The sequence below is a fragment of the Vulpes lagopus genome, chromosome 12 (assembly GCF_018345385.1).
Source record: "Vulpes lagopus strain Blue_001 chromosome 12, ASM1834538v1, whole genome shotgun sequence".
In the NCBI taxonomy this organism is placed as follows: domain Eukaryota; kingdom Metazoa; phylum Chordata; class Mammalia; order Carnivora; family Canidae; genus Vulpes; species Vulpes lagopus.
The window spans coordinates 27,893,796-27,915,348 of NC_054835.1; the positions used below are offsets into that span (position 1 = coordinate 27,893,796).

Here is a 21,553-nt window from a genome sequence, read left to right on the forward strand (position 1 = left end):
CTCATAGTCTAGCAGCCCTTCTTGACTGAGGTTCCCATCTTTGTTAATTCGCTCAAGGATGGTATATAACTAGTACTATTTTAGATACATGGGAGAGAAGTTGGTTCATTACTCAAAACCAATATTTTAGACCAAGAGGGTTCAGTTCTTTCCCACAACCCTGGCAAGAAAGGCTAGACAGTGTTGTGTAGGGCAAGAAAAAAAATAAGACTGATGTTTAAGTTTTTGTTCCAGCAACTTAGTGACTGGTACTATCATTAATTTGGATGCAAATCAAATAAGGAAAAGGCTAGTGTGGGGTTTGGGAGGGGTGGGGGCAAGAAATTAGGATTTCTTGTTGAAACATATTAGGTTATTAGGTTTAAGATGTCTCCTAGTTATTCTGGTAAAAATATCTTCTAGGCAGGTGAATGGTGCATAAATCTGAACCTTAGGAGGTCACAGCTGGATATAAATAGTGGGGGCAGCCTGGGTGGCTCAGCGGTTTAGCGCAGCCTTCAGCCCAGGGCATGATCCTAGAGACCAGGATCGAGTCCCATGTCGGGCTCCCTGCATGGAACCTGCTTCTCCCTCTGCCTATGTCTCTGCCCCTCTCTCTCTGTCTCTCTGTCTCTCTCTCATGAATAAATAAAATCTTTAGATAGATAGATAGATAGATAGATAGATAGATAGATAGATAGATAGATAGTTCGATCGAAATCAACAGTATCAGATGCTGTTTAAAATCAGGGACTGGGGCAGCCCGGGTGGCTCAGCGGTTTAGTGCCACCTTCAACCCAGGGCCTGATCCTGGAGACCTGGGATCGAGTCCCACGTCGGGCTCCCTGCTATTCCTTCTGCTGTGTCTCTGCCTCTCTTTCTCTGTGTTTCTCATGAATAAATAAATAAAATCCAAAAAAAAAAAGCAAAACACTAATTAATTAATTAATTAATTAATTAATTAATTAGAAAAAACTATAAGGGACAATATCTCCAGAAAGGAACAGTGGTCATGCCATTGAGAGGTGTCAAGTCGAAGTGTAGGTGGCTCCTTTAAGAATTTTAGATATTTTTAAATTCAGTAGCCACTGTCCATTCACAGAACTTTTTTCATCTTGTAAAACTGATACTCTGTACGCTTTAAGTAATAATTCCACCCCCACCCCTGTCAACCACTGTTCCACATTCTGTTTCTATGAACTTGACTTCTAGATATCTCGCATAAGTGGAACCATACAGTATTTGTCTTTTAGTGTCTGGCTTATTTTTTTTTCACGTAATGTTTTCAAGGTTTATCCATATTATGTGTCAGAAATTTATTTCTTTTTAAGGCTCCATTGCATGTATATACCACATTTCATCTATCCATTCATACATTGATGGACATTTGGGTTGGTTCCATCTTTTGGCTATTGTGACTAATGCTGTTATGAATACCTGTGAGAGTCTCTACTTTCAGTTCTTTTGGGTATATACCCAAAATGGTATTGCTGAATCATAGGATAATTCTATCATCAATTTTTTTTAAGATTTTATTGATTTATCTGACAGAGAAGGAGAGTGGAAGGGAGAGGGGAAAGATTGGCAGGGAGCCTGACATGGGGCTCAATCCCAGGACCCCAAAGCCAGACACTTAACTGACTGAGACACCCAGGTACCACTCTGTGTTCAATTTTTAAAAGAAAATTTACCACAATCTGTTAAACAAAATCTACTGTCTTAACCTCTTTAAGTAGTACTGTTCAATGGCATTGAGTATATATGCACATTGTGCTGCCATCACTACCATCTGCTGAACTCTTTTTATCTTGCACAACTGACTCTCTGTATCTGTTAAACAATAACTCTCTACTGTTCCTCCTTCCAGGCCTCGGAGCCACTATTTACTTCTTGTCTCTATAAATTTTATTACTCTAGGTACCCTGTATAAGTGGAAACACACTTTTGTGTCTGGCTTATTTCACTTACTATAATGTCCTCAGGGTTCATCCATGTTGTAGCATATGTCAGAATTCTCTTCCTTTTTGTGGCTAGATAGTACTCCGAAGTGTGTTGGTATATATACCACTTTCTGTTTATCCATTCATCCTTTGATGGACACTGGATTGTCACCACTTTTTGACTGTTGTGAATAATGCAGCTGTGAAGATGGGTGTTCATCTCTTCAAGACCTTGCTTTCCATTTTTCTGGACATATGTAAAAGTGGAGTTGCTGGATCATATGTTAATTCATTTTTTAAGTTTTTTAGGAACTGCCATACTGTTTTCTATAGAGATTGAACCATTTTACATTCCTAATAGTGCACAAGGGTTCCAGTTTGTCCACATCTTCCTCATCACTTACAATTTTACGGTTTGGTTTTGTTTTTGATAAAAGCCATACCAATGAGTGTGAAGTGGTATCTTAACTATCTTATTGTGCTTTTGATTCACATTTATCAGTGATGTTGAACATTTTATAGTGTTCATCAGACATTTGTATATATTTCCATTTCATTGGAGAAATGTCTATTCAGATCCTTTGCCCATTTTTGAAATGGGGTGCCCCCCCCCGAGATTTTACTTTTTTAAATATGGGGCTTTAACTTAAAACCCTGAAATCAAACAGAAACTTTTACCATCAAAAGATAGCATCAACAGAGTGAAAAGGCAACCCACAGAATAGGAAAAAGTATTTGCAAATCATATATTTGATAAGGGATTTTTTAAAAAAGATGTATTTACTTGAAGGAGAGAGAGAGAGTGCTCACACATACATGTGGTGGAAGGGGCTAAAGGGAGAAGGAGAGAAAGAGAATCTCAAGCAGTCTCCCCACTGAGCCAAGAGCCCTATACAGGACTCAATCTCACAGTGCAGGGCTTGATCTCATGACCGTGAAATCATGACCTGAGCCAAAATCAAGAGTCTGATGCTTAACCAACTTCACCACCCAGGCGTCCCAAGAGTTTTATAGCTTTAGATTCATGTATTTATAAATGTCTTGGATCTGTTTTTAGTTAATTTTGTATATTGTGTTAGGCCCAACTTCATTTCTTTGTGGATATCAGCTTTCCTGGCACCATTTGTTGAGAAGATTTTTCCTCTCATCATTGAATGAACTTGATACCCTTGTTAAAAATCATTAAAGGGATTCCTGGCTGGCTCAGTCAGTAGAGCGTGTGACTCTTCAATCTCAGGGTTGTGAATTTGAGCCCCATGTTGGAGATAGAGATTACTTTAAAAAAAAAATAATTTGAACATATAGGTAAACATTTATTTCTGAACCATGTGTGTGTTTATTAACATTGGATATATTAATGCTTGATACTGGTGTAGTAATCCAGTAGAGATGAATGGAGGAAGGGATGATTGCCAAATACATAGAGTTCTAAAATAAGCCTGACAGTTTAGTAGAAAATGGAGTAAAGGTTATGATTAGGTAATTAATGTAAGAGGAAATACAAATGAACAGTATACATCTCAAAGGTTACTCAACTTCATCTAGTTATCAAGGAAATGACCATCTAAAACAAAAAAAAATATTGCTCTTTGGATGGACTTTTGCAAAAAGCTTTTGTTACCTGTTTTTGCAGGTACCTCCCTTCTGTTGTCACTTGCTTTTTTTTTTCCTGCTCCTCTCATTTATACTTCACAGTTTTAGTTATCTTCATAAAATTTCTGTATATGTCTTGTTATATTCGTTTCTGGATAGATTATAACTTAGGTTGCTATTGTGAATGGGATTTCTTCCCTCACCCCCATAATATTTTCTAATTATTTGTCACTAGTGGGAAGACTGTTGGTTTTTACATATTTGTCTTGTGTTCAGCCCATTCGGTGAAATTTCTAAATTCTATTTTTCAGTTAATCTTGAATTTTTAAGTAGATGATCATATTATCAGCAAATAATCATGGTTCTTTCCTTTCTTATTTACTTTTCATTTTTCATTGTTTAGGGATTCTTTCAGTTTTTTTCTCAAGTACAAAATTTGCTATATATTTTTTCAAGATTTATTTATTTATTTTAGAGAGAGAGAAGGGAGTGTGAGCTTATGAGCAGGAGGTGCAGAGGGAGGAAACAGAAGGAATCTCAAATCAGACATCGTGCAGAGCGCAAAGCCTGAGGTGGGGCTCCATCTCATGATCCTGAAATCTCGACTTGAGCCGAAACCGAGTTGGACACATAACCAACTGTACCACCTAGGCACCCCTGCTATATGTAGATAGTTTTTGCCAAGTTAAAAGATATATCCTTCTATTGCTAATAATTAATGTGTGCAAAAATTGCTACGGTTTACTTTGCGTGGGATATCTTTCTAAGTCACAGTGCATTAACTCACTTACTCCCAGCAACTCTGAGACAAGTTTTTATCCCCAGTTTATAGATAGGTAAATGGAGGCACAGAGCATTAAACAGCATTCTCAGAGTTTCACCGTGGTAGTTGGCAGAGCCAAGAACTTGAACCACAGAGCCTGTGGCTTTCACCATCATACCAAACTACCTCTTTCTACTTACTAAGAGGTTGTTGTTTGTTTTTTGAAGAAGTTGTGCAGAATTGGGGCACCTGGGTGGCTCAGTTGGTTAAGCATCTGCCTTTAGCTCAGGTCATGATTCCAGGGTCCTGGGATTGAGCCCCATGTCGGGCTTCCTGCTCAGCAGAGAGCCTGTTTCTTCTCCCTCTCCCTCTCCCTTTGCTGCTCTCCCTGCTTGTGTGCTGTCAAATAAATAAATAAAATCTTCAGAAAAAAAAGTTGTACAGAATTTTGTTCTTTGGCATCTATCAAAATGATCATTATTTTGTCTGATTATTTTAACTTAGAGAATTATATATATATATATTTCTTAAATTTATTTATTCATGAGAGACAGAGAGAGGCAGAGACACAGGCAAAGGGATAAGCAGGCTGCATCCTGGGAATCTGACATGGAACTCAATCCCAGGTCTCCAGGATCACACCCTGGACTGAAGGCAGCACTGAACTGCTGAGCCACCCAGGCTGCCTGAGAATTATATTTTTTAATGTTGACCATTTTCAAAATAGAATGAATTCTATTTGGTTTTGGTAATTTGTAATTTTAAAAAAATTTTTTTTTCATTTATTTGTTTGAGGGCTGGGGAGAGTAAGCAGGAGAGAACAACCAAGCACCAGCAGAGAGAGAGGCCCAGGGAGACGAACAAGCAGGACTCCCCACTGAGCAGGGAGCCCAGTACAGGGCTTGATCCCAGGACCCCAGGATCATAACATGAGCCAAAGTCAGGCACTTAACTGACTGAGCCACCCAGCAACCCCCCCTTTAAAATTTTTAAAAAATTTATTTGAGAGTAGAAATGTAATTTTTTTAATATATTGCCATATTCGTGTTGCTAACATTTTACTTAGTATTCTTTACTATTGTCATAAGTAAAATTGAAACATATTTTTGTTACATTATCCTTAATCTATTTGAATTCCAATTTTATGCCAGCCTTATGGAATAAATTCAGAAGCTTTTATCCTATTCTGTGATGTGAAATTATTTAAAATCTTACTGTTCCTTTATTTATATATATATATATATATTTTTTTTTTTTTTTTTAAGTTTATTTATTCATGAGAGACAGAAAGAGAGGCAGAGACACAGGCGAGAGAGAAGCAGGCTCCATGCAGGGAACCTGACATGGGACTCAATCTCGGGACTCCAGGATCACGCCCTGGGCCAAAGACAGGCGCTAAAACTCTGAGCCACCCAGGGATCCCCTTATCTGTTCCTTTAAAGTTTAATGAAACTCATTCATAAAGCCACTTAGTAGTTCTTTCAGGGACAGAACTTTAACAAACCGTTTAATTTCTTTGTCTCAGATTTCCCCTTAAACCAATTGCCATAATTAATTTTCCTTGAAAATTACTCATTTTATTAGATATTTAAATGTATTGATTTAAGGCCATTTATTCTGGTTTCTTAAATTTTAAAAAGTCCTCTGAGGAGCACCTGGGTGGTTCACTGGTTGGTTGAGCATCTGCCTTTGGTTCAGTTCGTGATCCCAGGTCCTAAGATCAAGTCCTACATCAGGCTGTCCATAGGGAGCCTGCTTCTCCCTCTGAGAGACAGGTATGTCTCTACTATGTCTCTACTTCTCTCTTTGTCTCTCATGAATAAATAAATAAAATCTTAAAATTAAAAAAAATGCCCTCTGAATATGGGCTATTAATTTTTCTCTTATTTTGCTTATTAAATGGTTTCTTGTTTTGTCCTTTGATTTGACTTGCTGGAGACTTGTCCATTTAATTCATCTCTTCAAAGACCTATTTCTTGGATTTATTTTATCTACTCTCTTCTTTTTATTACATTAAATTCTGCCTTTGTTTCTATTTTAATTTAATGATGTATTAGCAGAATGTATTATTGGTGAATGATCATATTATAATTTATATATATGTTGCAGTGGAAAAATTGGTCTTATTTTTTTTCTCACAACATCTTTTTTTTTTCAAGTGTACAGTTCAGCAGTTATTAATATGTTCACAAAGTAGTGTGATGATCACCATTATCTAGAATAGAACACTGTCTAGAACATTTTCATCATCTTCTATCCAAAAACTCCATACCCATGAATAGTCACTCTCCATTTTTCTCTCCTCCCTAGCCCCTGGTCACCTCTAGTCTATTTTCTCTGTATGGTTTTACTACTTCTGCATGTCTCATGTAAGTAGAATCATACACTATGAGGCCTTTATGTCTGGCTTCTTTCATTTAGCATAACATTTTCAAGGGTCATTCAGGTTGTAGCATGTATTATTTCATTCCTTTTTATGGCTGAATCATTACTTCATTGTATATGTGTACCACATTCTGTTGACCTACACATCATTTGGTAGGCATTATGTAGTGGTTTTTTTTTTTGTTTTTTTTTTTTGCTTTTTGGCTATTATGGACAATGCTGCTGTGAACATTCATGTACGTGTTTCTGTATTTATCTTGGGCATATGCTTAGAAGAAGAGTTGCGAGGTTATAGGAGAACTTGAGGTATGGCCATCCATAACTATTTCCAGTAGAGCTGTAACATTTTGCTTTCCCATCCAATTCCTAATTAGAACCCAGTTGAGGGTTCCAGTTTCTCCATATCTTTGCCAACACTTGTCCATCTTTTTTTTTTTCCTTTGTCCATTGAATTGTCTTGGCCTCCTTGTCAAAAATTAATTGACCATAAATGTAAGGGTTTGTTTCTGGACTCTCAATTCTGTTCCATTGATCTATATTTTTGTCTTTACACTATATTTTGTCTTTACCAAGATTGTATGGCTAATAGTTTTACAGCAAGTTTTTAAAATCAGAAGTGTGAGTCTTCCATTGGAAGATGTTTTTGGGTATCTGGATCTTTTCATATGAATTTTAGAATCAGCATATCACTTTCTGCAATTACAAAGACCATTGGGGTTTTGGGTGGTTCAGTCAGTAAAGCATCTGACTTCTTGATTTTGGTTCAGGGTCATGATCTCAGGGTCATGGAAATGAGCCCCACACTGGGCTCCTCACTCACTCATCTGGGAGTCTCCTGGAAGAGTCTCTTTCCTTCTCCCTCTGCCCTGCCTCTCTTGCTTTCTTTCTCTCTTTAAAAAAGTTAATAAGGGCAGCCCAAGTGGCTCAGTGGTTTAGTGCCACCTTCAGCTCGGGGTGTGATCCTGGAGACCCGGGATCGAGTCCCACGTCAGGCTCCCTGCATGGAGCCTGCTTCTCCCTCTGCCTGTGTCTCTGCCCCCCTCTCTCTCTGTGTGTCTCATGAATAAATAAATTTAAAAATAAATAAATAAATAAGTTAATAAAATTTAAAAGACAGTTGGACTTTTTATATGGATTGTTTTGAACTTGTAGATCAATTTTGGGAGTATCGCCATGTTAACAATATCAGGTCTTCTGATCAGTGAACACAGTATTTTTCTCATTTTTTATTAAGCATTTATTGGAAGGATTAAAAAATTTCTTTATTTCAGCAATGTGTGATAGTTGTCAATGTTAAGTCGTAAATTTAAATTTTTCTTAAGTATTTTATTCTATTTGATGCTATTGTAAAAGGCATTTTTTACTTAATTTCATTTTTTGATTGTGCTTTGCTGGTCTATAAAAAGATAATCAGTGGATGGATGGGTGGCTCAGTCATTGAGCCTCTACCTTTGGCTCAGTTCATGATCCCAGGGTCCTGGGATTGAGTCCACATCAGGCTCCCCACAGAAAGCCTGCTTCTCCCTCTGCCTATGTCTCTGCCTCTCTCTCATGAATAAATAAATAAAATCTTAATATATATATATATATATAATCAGTTCTTGGTCTAGTGTCCTACCTCCTGATCCTGTTTGTTATATTTAAATGCATGTCTTCTGCTTTCTCTTTATTCTTTTTCTAGCTCCTTAAGTCTGTGCATGTATTAGCCCACTTCATATTTTTCTAATTCATTATAAGGCTATACATCTTTTTCCCAATTATTGTTTTAGCTCTAAATATCTTGAAGCATTATATTTGTGATTTGTTTCTAATTCAGTGATTTTCTTGATAATCCAATAATTTATCATTTTCAAGTGTTTTAGGGGTTTTGTTTTTGTTGTTAATACTTTGGCATTGAAATTGGAGTTCATATCTGGTAGGATTTTTCTTTTGGAGTTTACTGATATTTTTCAGGTTAAGATTCTGTTCCACAAGTAGCAAAGTAGGAATACTTTTCTTTTTTTCTTTTTTTTTTTTTTCAAGACAGGGAATACTTTATTCAAACCCATCAGAGAAATGGACAGCTTGGGTCTGTAACAAAGCGTCGTGTTTTAAAGCATAGGTCAGTAATTGTATATGAGAGTATACACTGCTACATACAAATTAACTGATCAGAGCACAACTTTTCAATGTTCAAAACAGAATAAGCTTCCCTGTAAAAGCAGCACCTTTGTGACATTTTTAACTTTAGTATTCCTCTCCTTCTTCTTCACCCTCTCCTTCAACAGAATCCACACCAACCTCCTCATAATCCTTCTCCAGGGCAGCCATGTCCTCACGGGCCTCAGAAAACTCACCTTCCTCCATGCCCTCACCCACATACCAGTGAACAAAGGCACGCTTGGCATACATCAGGTCAAACTTGTGGTCCAGGCGAGCCCAGGCCTCAGCAATGGCTGTGGTATTGCTCAGCATGCACACAGCTCGCTGTACTTTGGCCAGGTCTCCACCGGGTACCACAGTGGGAGGCTGGTAGTTAATGCCCACTTTGAAGCCAGTGGGGCACCAGTCCACAAACTGGATGGTACGCTTGGTCTTGGTCTTGATGGTGGCAATGGCAGCATTGACATCTTTGGGAACCACATCACCACGGTACAACAGGCAGCAAGCCATGTATTTACCATGGCGAGGGTCACATTTCACCATCTGGTTGGCTGGCTCAAAGCATGCATTGGTGATCTCTGCTACAGAAAGCTGTTCATGGTAGGCTTTCTCAGCAGAGATGACGGGCATATGTGGCCAGAGGGAAGTGGATGTGGGGATAGGGCACCAGGTTGGTCTGGAATTCCGTCAGATCCACATTCAGGGCTCCATCAAATCTGAGGGAAGCCGTGATGGAGGACACAATTTGACCTATCAACCTGTTTAGTGTAGGTTGGGCGCTCAATATCAAGGTTTCTACGACAGATGTCATAGATGGCCTCTTTGTCTACCATGAAGGCACAATCAGAGTGCTCCAGGGTGGTGTGAGTGGTGAGGATGGAGTTGTAGGGCTCTACTACAGCTGTGGACACCTGGGGGGCAGGGTAGGTGGAGAACTCTAGCTTGGACTTCTTGCCATAATCGACAGAGAGATGTTCCATCAGCAGGGAGGTGAACCCAGAACCGGTTCCCCCTCCAAAGCTGTGGAAAACCAAGAAGCCCTGAAGACCCGTGCACTGGTCAGCCAGTTTCCGAATTTGGTCCAAGACAAGGTCAATGATCTCCTTGCCAATGGTGTAGTGCCCTCGGGCATAGTTATTGGCAGCATCTTCCTTGCCTGTGATGAGCTGCTCAGGGTGGAAGAGCTGGCGGTAGGTGCCAGTGCAAACTTCATCAATGACTGTGGGCTCCAGGTCTACAAACACTGCCCTGGGCACATGCTTGCCAGCGCCCGTCTCACTGAAGAAGGTATTGAAGGAGTCATCTCCTCCCCCAATGGTCTTGTCACTTGGCATCTGGCCATCGGGCTGAATGCCGTGTTCCAGGCAGTAGAGCTCCCAGCAGGCATTGCCGATCTGGACACCTGCCTGGCCAATGTGGATCGAGATACACTCACGCATGGTTGCTGCTTGGCGGCTGCCGGGCGGATGGCGGAGAAGAGGAGAGGTTGTTGCTTCTTACAGTGCGACTCTTAGGTGGTTGATGTAAGAGAACCTCGGAATACTTTTCACATAAAAACCCCAAATAAACCATTTGGGACCAGAGTGTCCTGGGTTTTTTGGATGCAATAGATAGAAAACATTCTGTAAGATTAGCCTCCTTCTGACTACCTATGTGTAGTGAGTTTTATGCTATTTTATCTTATTGAGAAATATTTTTAAATGTCTTTGCAGCCACAAATAAGAAGAGTAATTCACCTAAGCCTCCTCGGTCCAGTATAGCAGGTAGTCTCTCACTTCGAAGAGCAATAGACTCTGGGGAAAATAGCCGTTCAAAGGGAGACTGTCAAACTCCATCTGAAGGTAAATTTGGAGAGTTTAGAATATAATTTTGGTGGGTTGATGTCTATTATTTAAAATTGATCTTAGGGTGCACATAGATTTAGATCTTTAAAGACACCAAAATGCTGAAACTTGATTTGAAAGTTCCTTGATCTCACAAGAGAAGAGGCCCATAAGTAAGAAAATGCAGCCAGACTGTATATTCTGGATTCGTATTTGGCATGAAAAAACTTGGTGTATATATATTTTTTTTTTAATAAATTAATTTTTATTGGTGTTCAATTTACCAACATTTTTTTAATAAATTAATTTTTATTGTGGTATATATTTTTAAATTGGTTTTGAGTTTTCCTGCAGTTTAAAAATGTGTATGTAGGAGATACTCTAAAGTGGAGACTAGAGAGCTTTTGTTTGCCTTCTTTCTGAATATCCCCCCTTTCTTTTCTATAGGCTCCTCAGGAAGCTCCCAGTCTGGGAGCAGGCACAGTTCTCCCCGAGCCTTATCACATGGAAGTATCAGTGATATTCTGCCAAAATCCGAAGACCGGCAGTGTCAAGCTTTGGATTCAGATGCTGTTGTCGTTGCTGTTTTCAGTGGTTTACCTGCTGTTGAGAAAAGGAGGAAAATGGTCACCTTGGGGTAAATTCTTTTGTTTATATAATGGAATAATAGCTAATAGCTTTGTTTGAATTTTTTTTTTTTTAGATTTTATTTATTTACTGACGAGAGACACACAGAGAGAGAGAGAGAGAGAGAGAGAGAGAGAGAGGGGCAGAGACCCAGGCAGAGGGAGAAGCAGGCTCCATGCAGGCAGCCTGACGTGGGACTCGATCCCAGGTCTCCAGGATCACACCCTGGGCTGAAGGCAGCGCTAAACCGCTGAGCCACCCGGGCTGCCCTTGTTTGAGCTTTTTAATTCTACATCGTAATGAATAAATTTCCACATTGTTCGTTTTTTAGCAAAGTATTTGTTGTATTAAAATTTAACTAAAAAAAAAAAATTTAAAGTATCAGAGACCTTTTTTTCTTAATGAAATGAAATGAGAGAAGTTATTATGTTAGAGATCGTTTTTACTGAAGTGTATGTAGCCTTGTGTGAATTCTGCCTTGTGAGTTTTTGATGTATGTGTCAACTTTTTTTTTTTTTTTTTTATTTCCTCCACATTTTTTCAAAGACCTTTGTGCTGGGCTATATTATGTCATATCATAGGTCTTTTACACATATTTTGTATGGAACAAAGCACTTCTGGCCATTTTAACACTGCTGTTGTACTGTTATCTCACTTTTTTCCTCCATATGCAAATGTCTTCAAAACTCAATTTCTCAAAAGACTTCTACTATATGGTAGTCAATGCCTTTATCTTTCGCCCAGGAAACAAAAACTCAGATACCGTCAAAGTCAATTAAACTGCCATCCATTAAAAAGAATGATTATGGAATATATATTGTCTGTGAATGTGCTGATCTATTTTATGGATATTAGATACATTTCTAAATTTCAACAACGGCATAGTTCTACCTTGGAGACTTTGGAAAGAACTTTGAATTAAATTTAGAGATTAACATCCCTTAAGTTTACCTAATTTAATACAATTTTATACAATTTTTAAGCTGGTATGGCTTAGTTTTCTGTTATAGCTGTAGTTTAAGCGGTGGAAAGGTGTTAGAATCATTAGAAATTGTCTTATCCTTCCCATAACCTACCCTAATTTTATACATATTCCTTTTAGGTTGAAACTACAACTAGCTTTTACATTTTCTTTATGGATATATTTATATCGGTCTTCAGTCATAACAATTAAATGTATATGAACAGACTATTTTTTTCTAGACTGTAAAATCCTCTATAAAAATCTACAGCTCTTAGCTATAGCCTTCATTTTACAGTTAATTGTATTGCCAGCCTGGCTTATGTGGTGTTTTCTAACTTGTGTCTTTTTTTCCTTGCCTGATTTAAAGTAGTTTGTAAGCAAAAACTTTAAGTACTAATAATAAGAGGCTCAAAAATGGAAGTAAAAAAAGAATATTAAGTAAAATTTCCCCAGTTTTGTCTCCCATCTGCTTAATTTTCCAACTTCCTGCCACACACATTTCTGCTGTGTTTAATTTTTTATATATGTTATGTCATCTCAGTTTTTATGCGTATTTAGGCAACTGACTATATAGCTTTTTTAATACAAAAAGTACACCCTGTTTTCTCAGTAATATATCTGAAGTCTTTCCATATTAATGAGAACATTAATTATTTAGGACTTCTATTTTTGTCTTTTAATCGGAATTTTTATTGAAATAATTACATGTTCACATGCAGTTCTAAGAAATAATACAGAGAGATCTTTTGCATCTTACCCAGTTTCTCCTAATGATGACATTTTGCAAAACTGATAACAATATTGTAGCCAGGATATTGACATTGATACAGTCCATCATTTTCTAACCTTTTATTGTGAGTCTCTTGTAGTGAACTTAAAAAAAAGTACTTGAAATTTAGTGTTAAACATCAATGCCATATACCCTACTTGGTTTCAGCCTCAGTTTCAGGACAAGAAGAAAATATGGATTATTGTATCACTGACTAGTTATACAAAAATATCAGGTGTTTTCTCCCTTCTTTGAGGGTTAATGCTAAAGGAGGCCGTCTGGAAGGAATGCAAAGGACTGATTTGGAAAATAATTCTGAAACTGGGGAATTACAGCCTGTGCTACCTGAAGGAGCTTCAGCTGCTCCTGAGGAAGGTATGGAATGATAAAGTCATAATTTGGTGGGAAGTGGGAATAATGATCTTTTTGTGTTGGTGTTGGGAGTAGTTAAAAAAGTAATTGAGACATTACTGTCCAACATTCTTGTTCAGAATATAGCATTTATTGTGCCACTGAATTGGAGTTACTTAAGACATTGAGCACAGAGGAAAGCAAAATGGATAATTGACTACATAAAAGGACATGTCTTGCTTAGAAGGGAGGTTTACAGGGGTTGGGAGTAATCCACAGATAGTTCATCTACTCATTCAGTAAATGTGTTGTCATCTGTATGATACGTATTGAATTTTGTTAGGTATGCAAAGATAAGATTAGATACATTCATAGACTTAGGGGGAAGGCTTGCAAAAAGTGTTTAAACTTTTTAAAGTGTTTAAACACTTTTAAGTGTTTAGTACTTTGTCTTTTAAAGTCAGTCGCCTTATTTTTAAGATTTATTTATTTATTTGAGAGAGAGAGACAGAGCATGGGGGGGACAGAGGGAGAGGGACAAGTAGACTCCCCACTGAGCTCGATCCTAGCACCCTGAGATCATGATCTGAGCCGAAGTCAGATGTTTTACTGACTGAACCACCCAGGCACCCTAAAGTCAGTCTTGATTAATGTTTGTAAATTGCTTCACTCATATGGAAGTATTCAAACTTTAATCATTTAAAAAAATCCCTTATGGGATGCCTGGGTGGCTCAGGTCATGGTCCAAGGGTCCTAGGATCCAGTCCTACGTTGGGCTCTTTGCCTTTCTCTCCCCCGCCCCCCTCAGACAAATAAGTAAAACCTTAAAAAATAAATTAAAAATCCTTTATGGTAACTGACTTCAACTCTACCAGTTCATTCTCCATCACATTTCCAGTATTCTTCCATGTGTTCTTCCAGAAGACATTTTGTAATTTTGAGTAACAGAAGATGTTGGTTGTTTTGTTGTTGTTGTTGTTGTTGTTTTTTGAGAGAGCGCATGTTTGTGAGAGCGGGGGCAAGAGGGAACAGAGGGAAGAGAGACAAGCCGACTCAGTGCTGAGTGCAGGGCCTTAACACAGGGCTCAGTCTCAGGACCCTGAGATCATGACCTGAGCCGAAATCAAAATCAAGAGTCAGATGCTTAACCAGCTGAGCCACTCAGGTGTCCCAGAAGATGTTTTGAAATAAGGCTATGTGTTTTGCCACTGTTGTGTCGTTTCTATGTTAGCAGAAAAGGAAGTCAACTTTGTTAATGATATTTGGCATGGAAATTTTTTTCCCCATTTCTCTGAAACTCTGCAGCCTTCCACCTCTGCACTCATTTGAATTTCAGTGATTGATGAATTGTAGTTCAAAGCAAATATGCAGGTGCCACCATCTACCTCTGGCTGCCCTGTAAGAGAGTATGTGGGTGGTAGCATTTTCAGGTTTTTCAGTTAAAGAATACTAAACACTCCCTCTATGTAGGTGTGCCTGTGGCAGCTAGCATTACTTCAGTAGAAGAGATTAAATGAAAAGGATTTTTAAAGTGAAGTGTCAGTTGTTAAAACACTAATATTTTTTATTAAAAATTAAATATTTTGATTAAAAATCTTTAAAGAAAAAAAATCTTTAAGGAAATGACCTGTAGGGATTGATTAGCTAGTTTTGATTTATTTGTATATATTGATTATAAATTGTAGTGGCTTAAGTTTTATAGCATATAAAAAATTCATGCATTTAGGAAATGCTTCTAATTTCCCTGTCATTGCACTTGATGCTGGTTAAAAAGTAATTCCTGAGCTTATTGTTTACTTCAGGATTTCTTTTAACATAGCACCATTGACATTTTGGGCCAGATGATTTCTTTGTGGTAGAGGGCTGCCCTGTGCATTGTAAGATGTTTAGCATCATCCTTGGCTTTTAACCACTAGGTGCCAACAGTACTTCCTCTGAGTTACGATAACCAAAAATGTCCCCTGGGAGGCAAAATCATCCCCAGTTGAGAACCACTGGTTGAGATGAATGACTCAACCAGGGATGAGCATTCTCTAAGAATCACTTTCCAGAGTAGATCACAGTTTCACATGGGTACAAGGTATAGTTCTCAGGGATGCTAGTGGATGTATGTGTCTGTCTCTCTCCCTCCTCCAAAAAAAAGAAAGATTTTAATGTAAGTTACAAAAATTGAAATCAGCTGGCTTAACCAAAAAAGATAATTTACACTCTTGTATTAACATGAAGTCTCATGTAACTCTTGTAGGGTAGTTTCGGGGTTGGAAAACAGCTGCTTAATGTCCTCAAGAACTCCCCCTTCCCCCCCATCTTTCACACTGCCATTCTCCGTGAACTGGCAAGATGGTTGCTGCAATTTCAAACTTCATATAGAGTCAAAATAAAATTCTGGGAATACAGGAGGATTATTTTATTCTATATATTCTATATATCTTCTGTCAACAAGGAAAACCATTTTGTCAGAGCACCTTAACAACTTCTAACATCCTCTTAGTATCTCATTAATCACTGGCAAAAAAAAGGAAATTTGGCAGTCTAAACATTTGGTTCCACTCCTTGACCCATTTCACATGGCCACATGGAAGAGGGGACATAGTTGAAGAGTATTGAGTTTTCATATTAGAAAGGAGTAATGCAGGTGAAATAGTAGTGTCTGCTGCACCAGTGGTTCATGTTTCCCAAGCATCTGAAATCTGAGCACTTGTGAATAAGGGAATTAGAAATAAGTACAGTATTAACAGTACCTAGCATATAGTGGATGCTCAAAAAATGTGGTAGATGATTGATGTAGAAATACCCTACTTCAACTTTTGCTGTATGGTGCAGATTTGTTTTCCACATTAACATCTCTGTGGAATCTTACATTTAATAATACCTTATAATTTTTATCAATGATAGCCAGTTATATGAAAACCTACTGACACCCTCTGGTGAGATTAAGATCCTATATTCAGGCTTCTTGGAGTTGGTAAAATATCACTAGTTTGTTTTAGGTATCAGTTAATGTAGTGAGGAGACATTGCAATATATGGAGCAAGGCACAGCAAACTGCTGTGGTCTGTTGATTTACATCGGCTAGTTTCATTTCAGATACTTGACCTTATGCTGTATTTGCTTCCTCTCACTTAATGAAGGCAGTGGGTTGTGCAGGACCTGTTGACTCAGTAGGCCAACTATTAAGGTAGAGCTGAGGAGACTAATTTTTCTTTCTTATTACATTTACAATGCTAGGGAACTTCTCTAAGTATGTGTTCATGACCCTGTCTGCTACTATGTAAATCAGTTTATACTGTACTTTATAGGAATCCTATGAGTGGCATTCTAAGAAATAGGTTTGGGAAGCAAAATAATTCCTAAATTGACTTTTTTTTTTTTTAAGATTTTATTTATTCATGAGAGACACAGAGAGAGAGAGAGAGAGGCAGAGACACAGCCAGAGGGAGAAGCAGGCTCCATACAGGGAGCCGGATGTGGGACTCGATCCCAGGTCTCCAGGATCACGCCCTGGGCTGAAGGCAGCGCTAAACCTCTGAGCCACCCGGGCTGCCCCTAAATTGACATTTTCAACATGTGATTGTATGTAGTGCTATAAACCTTGCTAAGAGTTCTAAATACTACATTATTTGAATACTACCCAGTAATGTTCACAGCATTTTCTAGTGTTTGAATATTCACTGCAGGCTGCAGTTCTTTTAAATACTAGAAATTAAATAAGTTTTTAAAGACCTATAATGAGTAAAGAGTTTGTAAGTGAATTTAAAGAATAACTTAAGATTTTGGGAGTTTTTGAGCATCCAGAGAATTCCATTTCTTTGTGAATGTGTCAGGAATTCAGAAGCACTGCGGCCTGTGCCTAGAAATTTCAGTTCAAGTGGATTTTTGTATTTTTAGCAACAGTTCCATGACAGACCACAAGGTGGAAATGGTGCTTCACAGAAGTAGCTGGTGTACTCTAAACTAGAAGTATCACATTTAGCTTTTGACAGCAGGAAAGTGGGGGGAGTTTGGTTGGTGGTTGGGTGCGTGGGTGAACAAACAAGGAGGTTTCAGCCTCTGTTAAATATTTAAGGGAGAATTAGTACTACACAAACACTTCTTGAAAACAGAAGAGGAAGAATTCGTCCATAAAACCATCTGGGGCTACAGTTTTCTTTGTTAGAAGTTCTTTTAACTACAGGTTCTACTTCTTTAGTAGTTAAAATACCCATTCACATCTATTTTTACCTGAGTGACCTTTAGTTGTTTGTATCTATCAGAGAACTTGTTCATCTCATCTATGTTCTTGATTTTATGAGCATAAAGTTGTTTATACTGTTCCCTTATTATCATTTAAATGTCTGTAGAATCTGTTATGATGTCCCCTCTTTCATTCATGATATTAGTAATTTTGGTCTCTTTTTTCCTTAGTCTCCCTAGAAGTTTTTCAATTTTGTTTATCTTTTTAAAAAACTACCTTCTTGTGTCCGTGATTCTTTTTGTGTTGTTTTCCTGCTGACTTTATTTGTTCTTTATTCCTTTTATTTGCTTTGAGTTTACTTGCCCTTCTTTTCTAGTTTCTTAAAGTAGATGCTTAGATCATTGAGACTTATTTTTCTAATGTAAGCATTTAATAAACTTATTTTTAAGAACTATATAGTCACATCTTCCAAATTTTGATGTTATATTTTTATTCAATTCAGAGTGTGTTTCATAAATTCTGGAAAATTCTCAACCATTTTCTCTTAATGTATTGTCTCGTCTTTGTTATTTTTACTGTCTCTGTGGCAGCCTTTTGACACAATTGGAACTATTACCATTTATCCCTTTATATTTTCACTGCTTTCTTAGGATTTTCATCTCCTATTTCTTTAATATTCTGTTTAATATCCTTGGTTCTGTATTTAAATTTGTTAGCTTCTTTTTCAACTGTGCTTAAATCCATCTATTAATACTATAATTTTAATGACTATGTCTTTCATTTCTAAAAAGTCTGTGGTAATTTTTAAAATTTTTATCCTTCCCTTTTTCACATTAAACAAGTTATTCAATTTGTGAAAAATTCATGATGTTATCCTTCTATTTGTGTATCTGTTTGACTCTTATTTCAGGTAGATTATCCACCTTGTTTGTTTTTTGTAAATTTTGATTGGAACACACCTTTCTGAGATTTTTTTTCTGTCCCACCTACCCCCACCCCTAAAAAAATCCTCCCCCGCCCCTGTGATAATTCTTATGAGTTACCATAAGGATTGTGGAAGCTTCCTTCCAGAGAGGAGGTGTTTGGGTTTTTTAATATGCTTCAAGAGTGTTCACTGGTTGACATTTGTTGATTGTCTTTTCCTGGGTCTTCATATGCTGAAGTAATTTGGGATTGTATCCTGAATATTTTTAATATGATATTATGAGACTCTGGGTTTTATTTAAATCTGTCAGTTTGGTGGTACTTCAAGTTCTGGTCTACACCAAATATTCCTGTTCCTGTTTACTTTTCAGAGTCCTTAAATAACTGCTTCATGGAGTATCTGGGTGGCTTGGTTGGTTAAGCATCTGATTCTTAATTTCAGCTTAGGTCATATCTTGAGGTCATGCAATCAAGCCTCTGTGTGGGGCTCTGTACTGGGCGTGAAGCCTGCTTGAGGAGTCTCTTCCTCTGCCTCTCCCCCTACTTGGACGTTTGAGTGTGCACGTGCTCGCTCTCTCAAACCTTTAAAAAAAAAAAAAAGACATTAAAATTAAATAGCTACTTCATGCATTCTATCCAGGTTTCATAGCTTTGTTCAGTGGGAAAGATAGGATGGAATGTGCTTATTCCATCTTGCCCAGAATGTTCCCTCCAGGGGATTTTCCATTTGCTTTATTTAAATAATGCTAGCTCATGACTAATTTTTATGATCATTTCCTGAGATTTGAACCTCAACTTTGAAGCCTAAACCTAAATTAAGCTCAGAGGCCTTAGTTTGAATTCTGAGATGAGCTGAGCCCAGCAGAAACAGACAAGAGACTATACTCAGCAGGCAAACTTTTTCTAGTATGGTTTTTCTTTTCTTTTTTTTTTTTTTTTTTTTTTTGTTTTGAAGATTTATTTATTTATCTATGATAGACATAGAGAGAGAGAGAGAGAGGCAGAGACACAGGCAGAGGGAGAAGCAGGCTCCATGCCGGGAGCCCGACGCGGGACTCGATCCCGGGACTCCAGGATCACGCCCCGGGCCAAAGGCAGGCGTGAAACCGCTGAGCCACCCAGGAATCCCCTAGTATGGTTTTTCAATAAAAATTTTATCTTTATGCAGGGGGTAAAGATTTAGTCACTCAACTCCCTTTCTGTGAGGGTCCAAGGGAATATTAAAGATACATCAAATTCTCCAGGGCTACTATAGCATCTGATTCATTGGTTTTCCGTATCTTTGTTTGTTTTGGCACCTGTGTTTTGTTTTTTCCTTCTTTTCTTTAAATGTGTCTCTTCATTAAATTAATATTTTAAGTTAATATTTTCTCTAGCATTTAAAAGGGTTTGTAGCAAAAAGATTTTCAGAATTTCTTGATCACTGTCTTGTTGAAACAGAAGTACTTCTATAGATTTTTTTTTTTTTTTTTAGATTTTTTCTTTTAAAAATCAACTGATAGACATGAGAACAAAATTGGTGGCCTAAATGAGATAGTACCTCATTTATTGCTAGAATTACTGGAATTTTTTATACACACACATACATGTAAGTGTGTATTTATGTAACTTGTTTGTATATGTTTTAGGCTAGGAACAATTACATTTCTATTGAATCGGGATTAAAAGTCTCTAGAAAAAAACTATATGCTTTGGAAAAAATATTCTCCGTATAATGAAATTAATACTGGTCTCAAATTACTACTTGTAGATATTTTGGAAAGGGCAGTTTTAATCTTTGAGAACAAAAATAAAACCACTGCTCTAAATAACTAAAGAAAACTGAGGTTTGTGTGGTTATTTCTTTATTTGTTTGGTGTCTTACATTGTCCTGAGATCCAGTGTAAAATTCACTGGGAATCTCAGGTTAGTACATGAGATTTCTTTTTCCTATCACTTGCAGTGGTTTTTTGTCAAAAACATGTTCTCCCCTTCTTTCCTGCCAGGAATGAGTAGTGACAGTGATATTGAATGTGACACTGAGAATGAGGAGCAGGAAGAGCACACCAGCATGGGAGGATTTGATGACTCTTTCATGGCGCAGCCCCCAGACGAAGGTGCAGCACATGGTGCTCTTTTACAGAGATTCATAAAATCAGCTCTGCTGCTGCTGCTGCTGTTGCTGCTACTGCTTCTTTTGCTTCTGCTTCTTTTGCTTCTGCTTCTCTGCTGTTTCTGCTTCTATTTCTTTTTTAATTCCTATCATTTGTGAGACAACATTCTGTGGGGTAAACTAAATGGTGAGTACTGAAAGAATTTGCTGAGTACTCTTTGGCTGGTCAGACACCTGCTGGATGCTACTTGGTGGAGCAAAGGTTAGCAACCTGCTTTAGTACAGCCTGTGACTGGAGAATAGCTTTTAGATTGTACAGTTGTTTAGAACAAAAACAAAACTGAGAAGGCTTTTCGGCAGAGGCAATTTGTGGCCTATAGTGCCTAAATATTTACTATGTGCCCTTGTATAGAAAATGGTTGCCAACCCCTGGGGAGGGTTTAGATGTTATTAGCCTAGCTGATAAGGTAACTTTTAAAAAGATTATTCCTGATTTCTTAGAAATACATTTAGTTTATGGAAGCATTGTTTTTTTAAGTTTCTTTTTCCTCCCAAAATAGTTTTAGGAATAAAACTCACTGAAAGAAAGTCATTGTTAATAGTTTTGCTTTGTTTTTGGAGTACAGCATGATGATTTGATATTATGTATAAGTTGTGAAATGATTAGCACAAGAAGTTTAGCTAACTTCCATCACCCATTATCGGTATTTTATCCAGAGACATTAATGATCAGTCTAAGCATTCCTCTGCAAGATTTTCTGGAATGACAACATTGTCAGCCTTATGCTAGTTGTCAGCTATATAATTTACAGATTTCCCTGATGCTTTAGTGTCTTTTTCAAAATAGAGCTAAGCATTGGATGATTTTTAAGTATATGACACTTTTAGTAATTTTCTCTCTGTTAGAAGCAGCCAAATTTGGGGCAAGTTATTTTGAGTGCTGATGGGTTTGTAGTGATATTTGCACGTGCAGTTTAATTTGCTTTAAAACACATTTTATGTTTATAGAGTTAGTCTTCACAGAGTA

General features: G+C 37.6%; 1 protein-coding gene and 1 pseudogene across 10 annotated transcripts in view; one reads left to right on the forward strand and one right to left on the reverse strand.

Annotated features, from left to right (window-relative positions):
• Nucleotides 1-21,553, forward strand: part of TRIM37 (tripartite motif containing 37) — a 254,753-nt gene that overhangs the window by 95,578 nt on the left and 137,622 nt on the right. For 7 of the 10 annotated variants that reach the window (XM_041724289.1, XM_041724288.1, XM_041724287.1 and 4 more), the window contains 4 exons: nucleotides 10,515-10,643; nucleotides 11,073-11,262; nucleotides 13,221-13,360; nucleotides 20,420-20,530. In XM_041724289.1, coding sequence (XP_041580223.1) covers nucleotides 10,515-10,643; nucleotides 11,073-11,262; nucleotides 13,221-13,360; nucleotides 20,420-20,530 — 570 coding nt within the window. The remainder of the gene's footprint in view (nucleotides 1-10,514; nucleotides 10,644-11,072; nucleotides 11,263-13,220; nucleotides 13,361-20,419; nucleotides 20,531-21,553) is intronic. The other 3 variants (XM_041724290.1, XM_041724294.1, XM_041724295.1) reach the window with 1 other exon arrangement.
• Nucleotides 8,652-10,256, reverse strand: LOC121472825 (annotated as a pseudogene).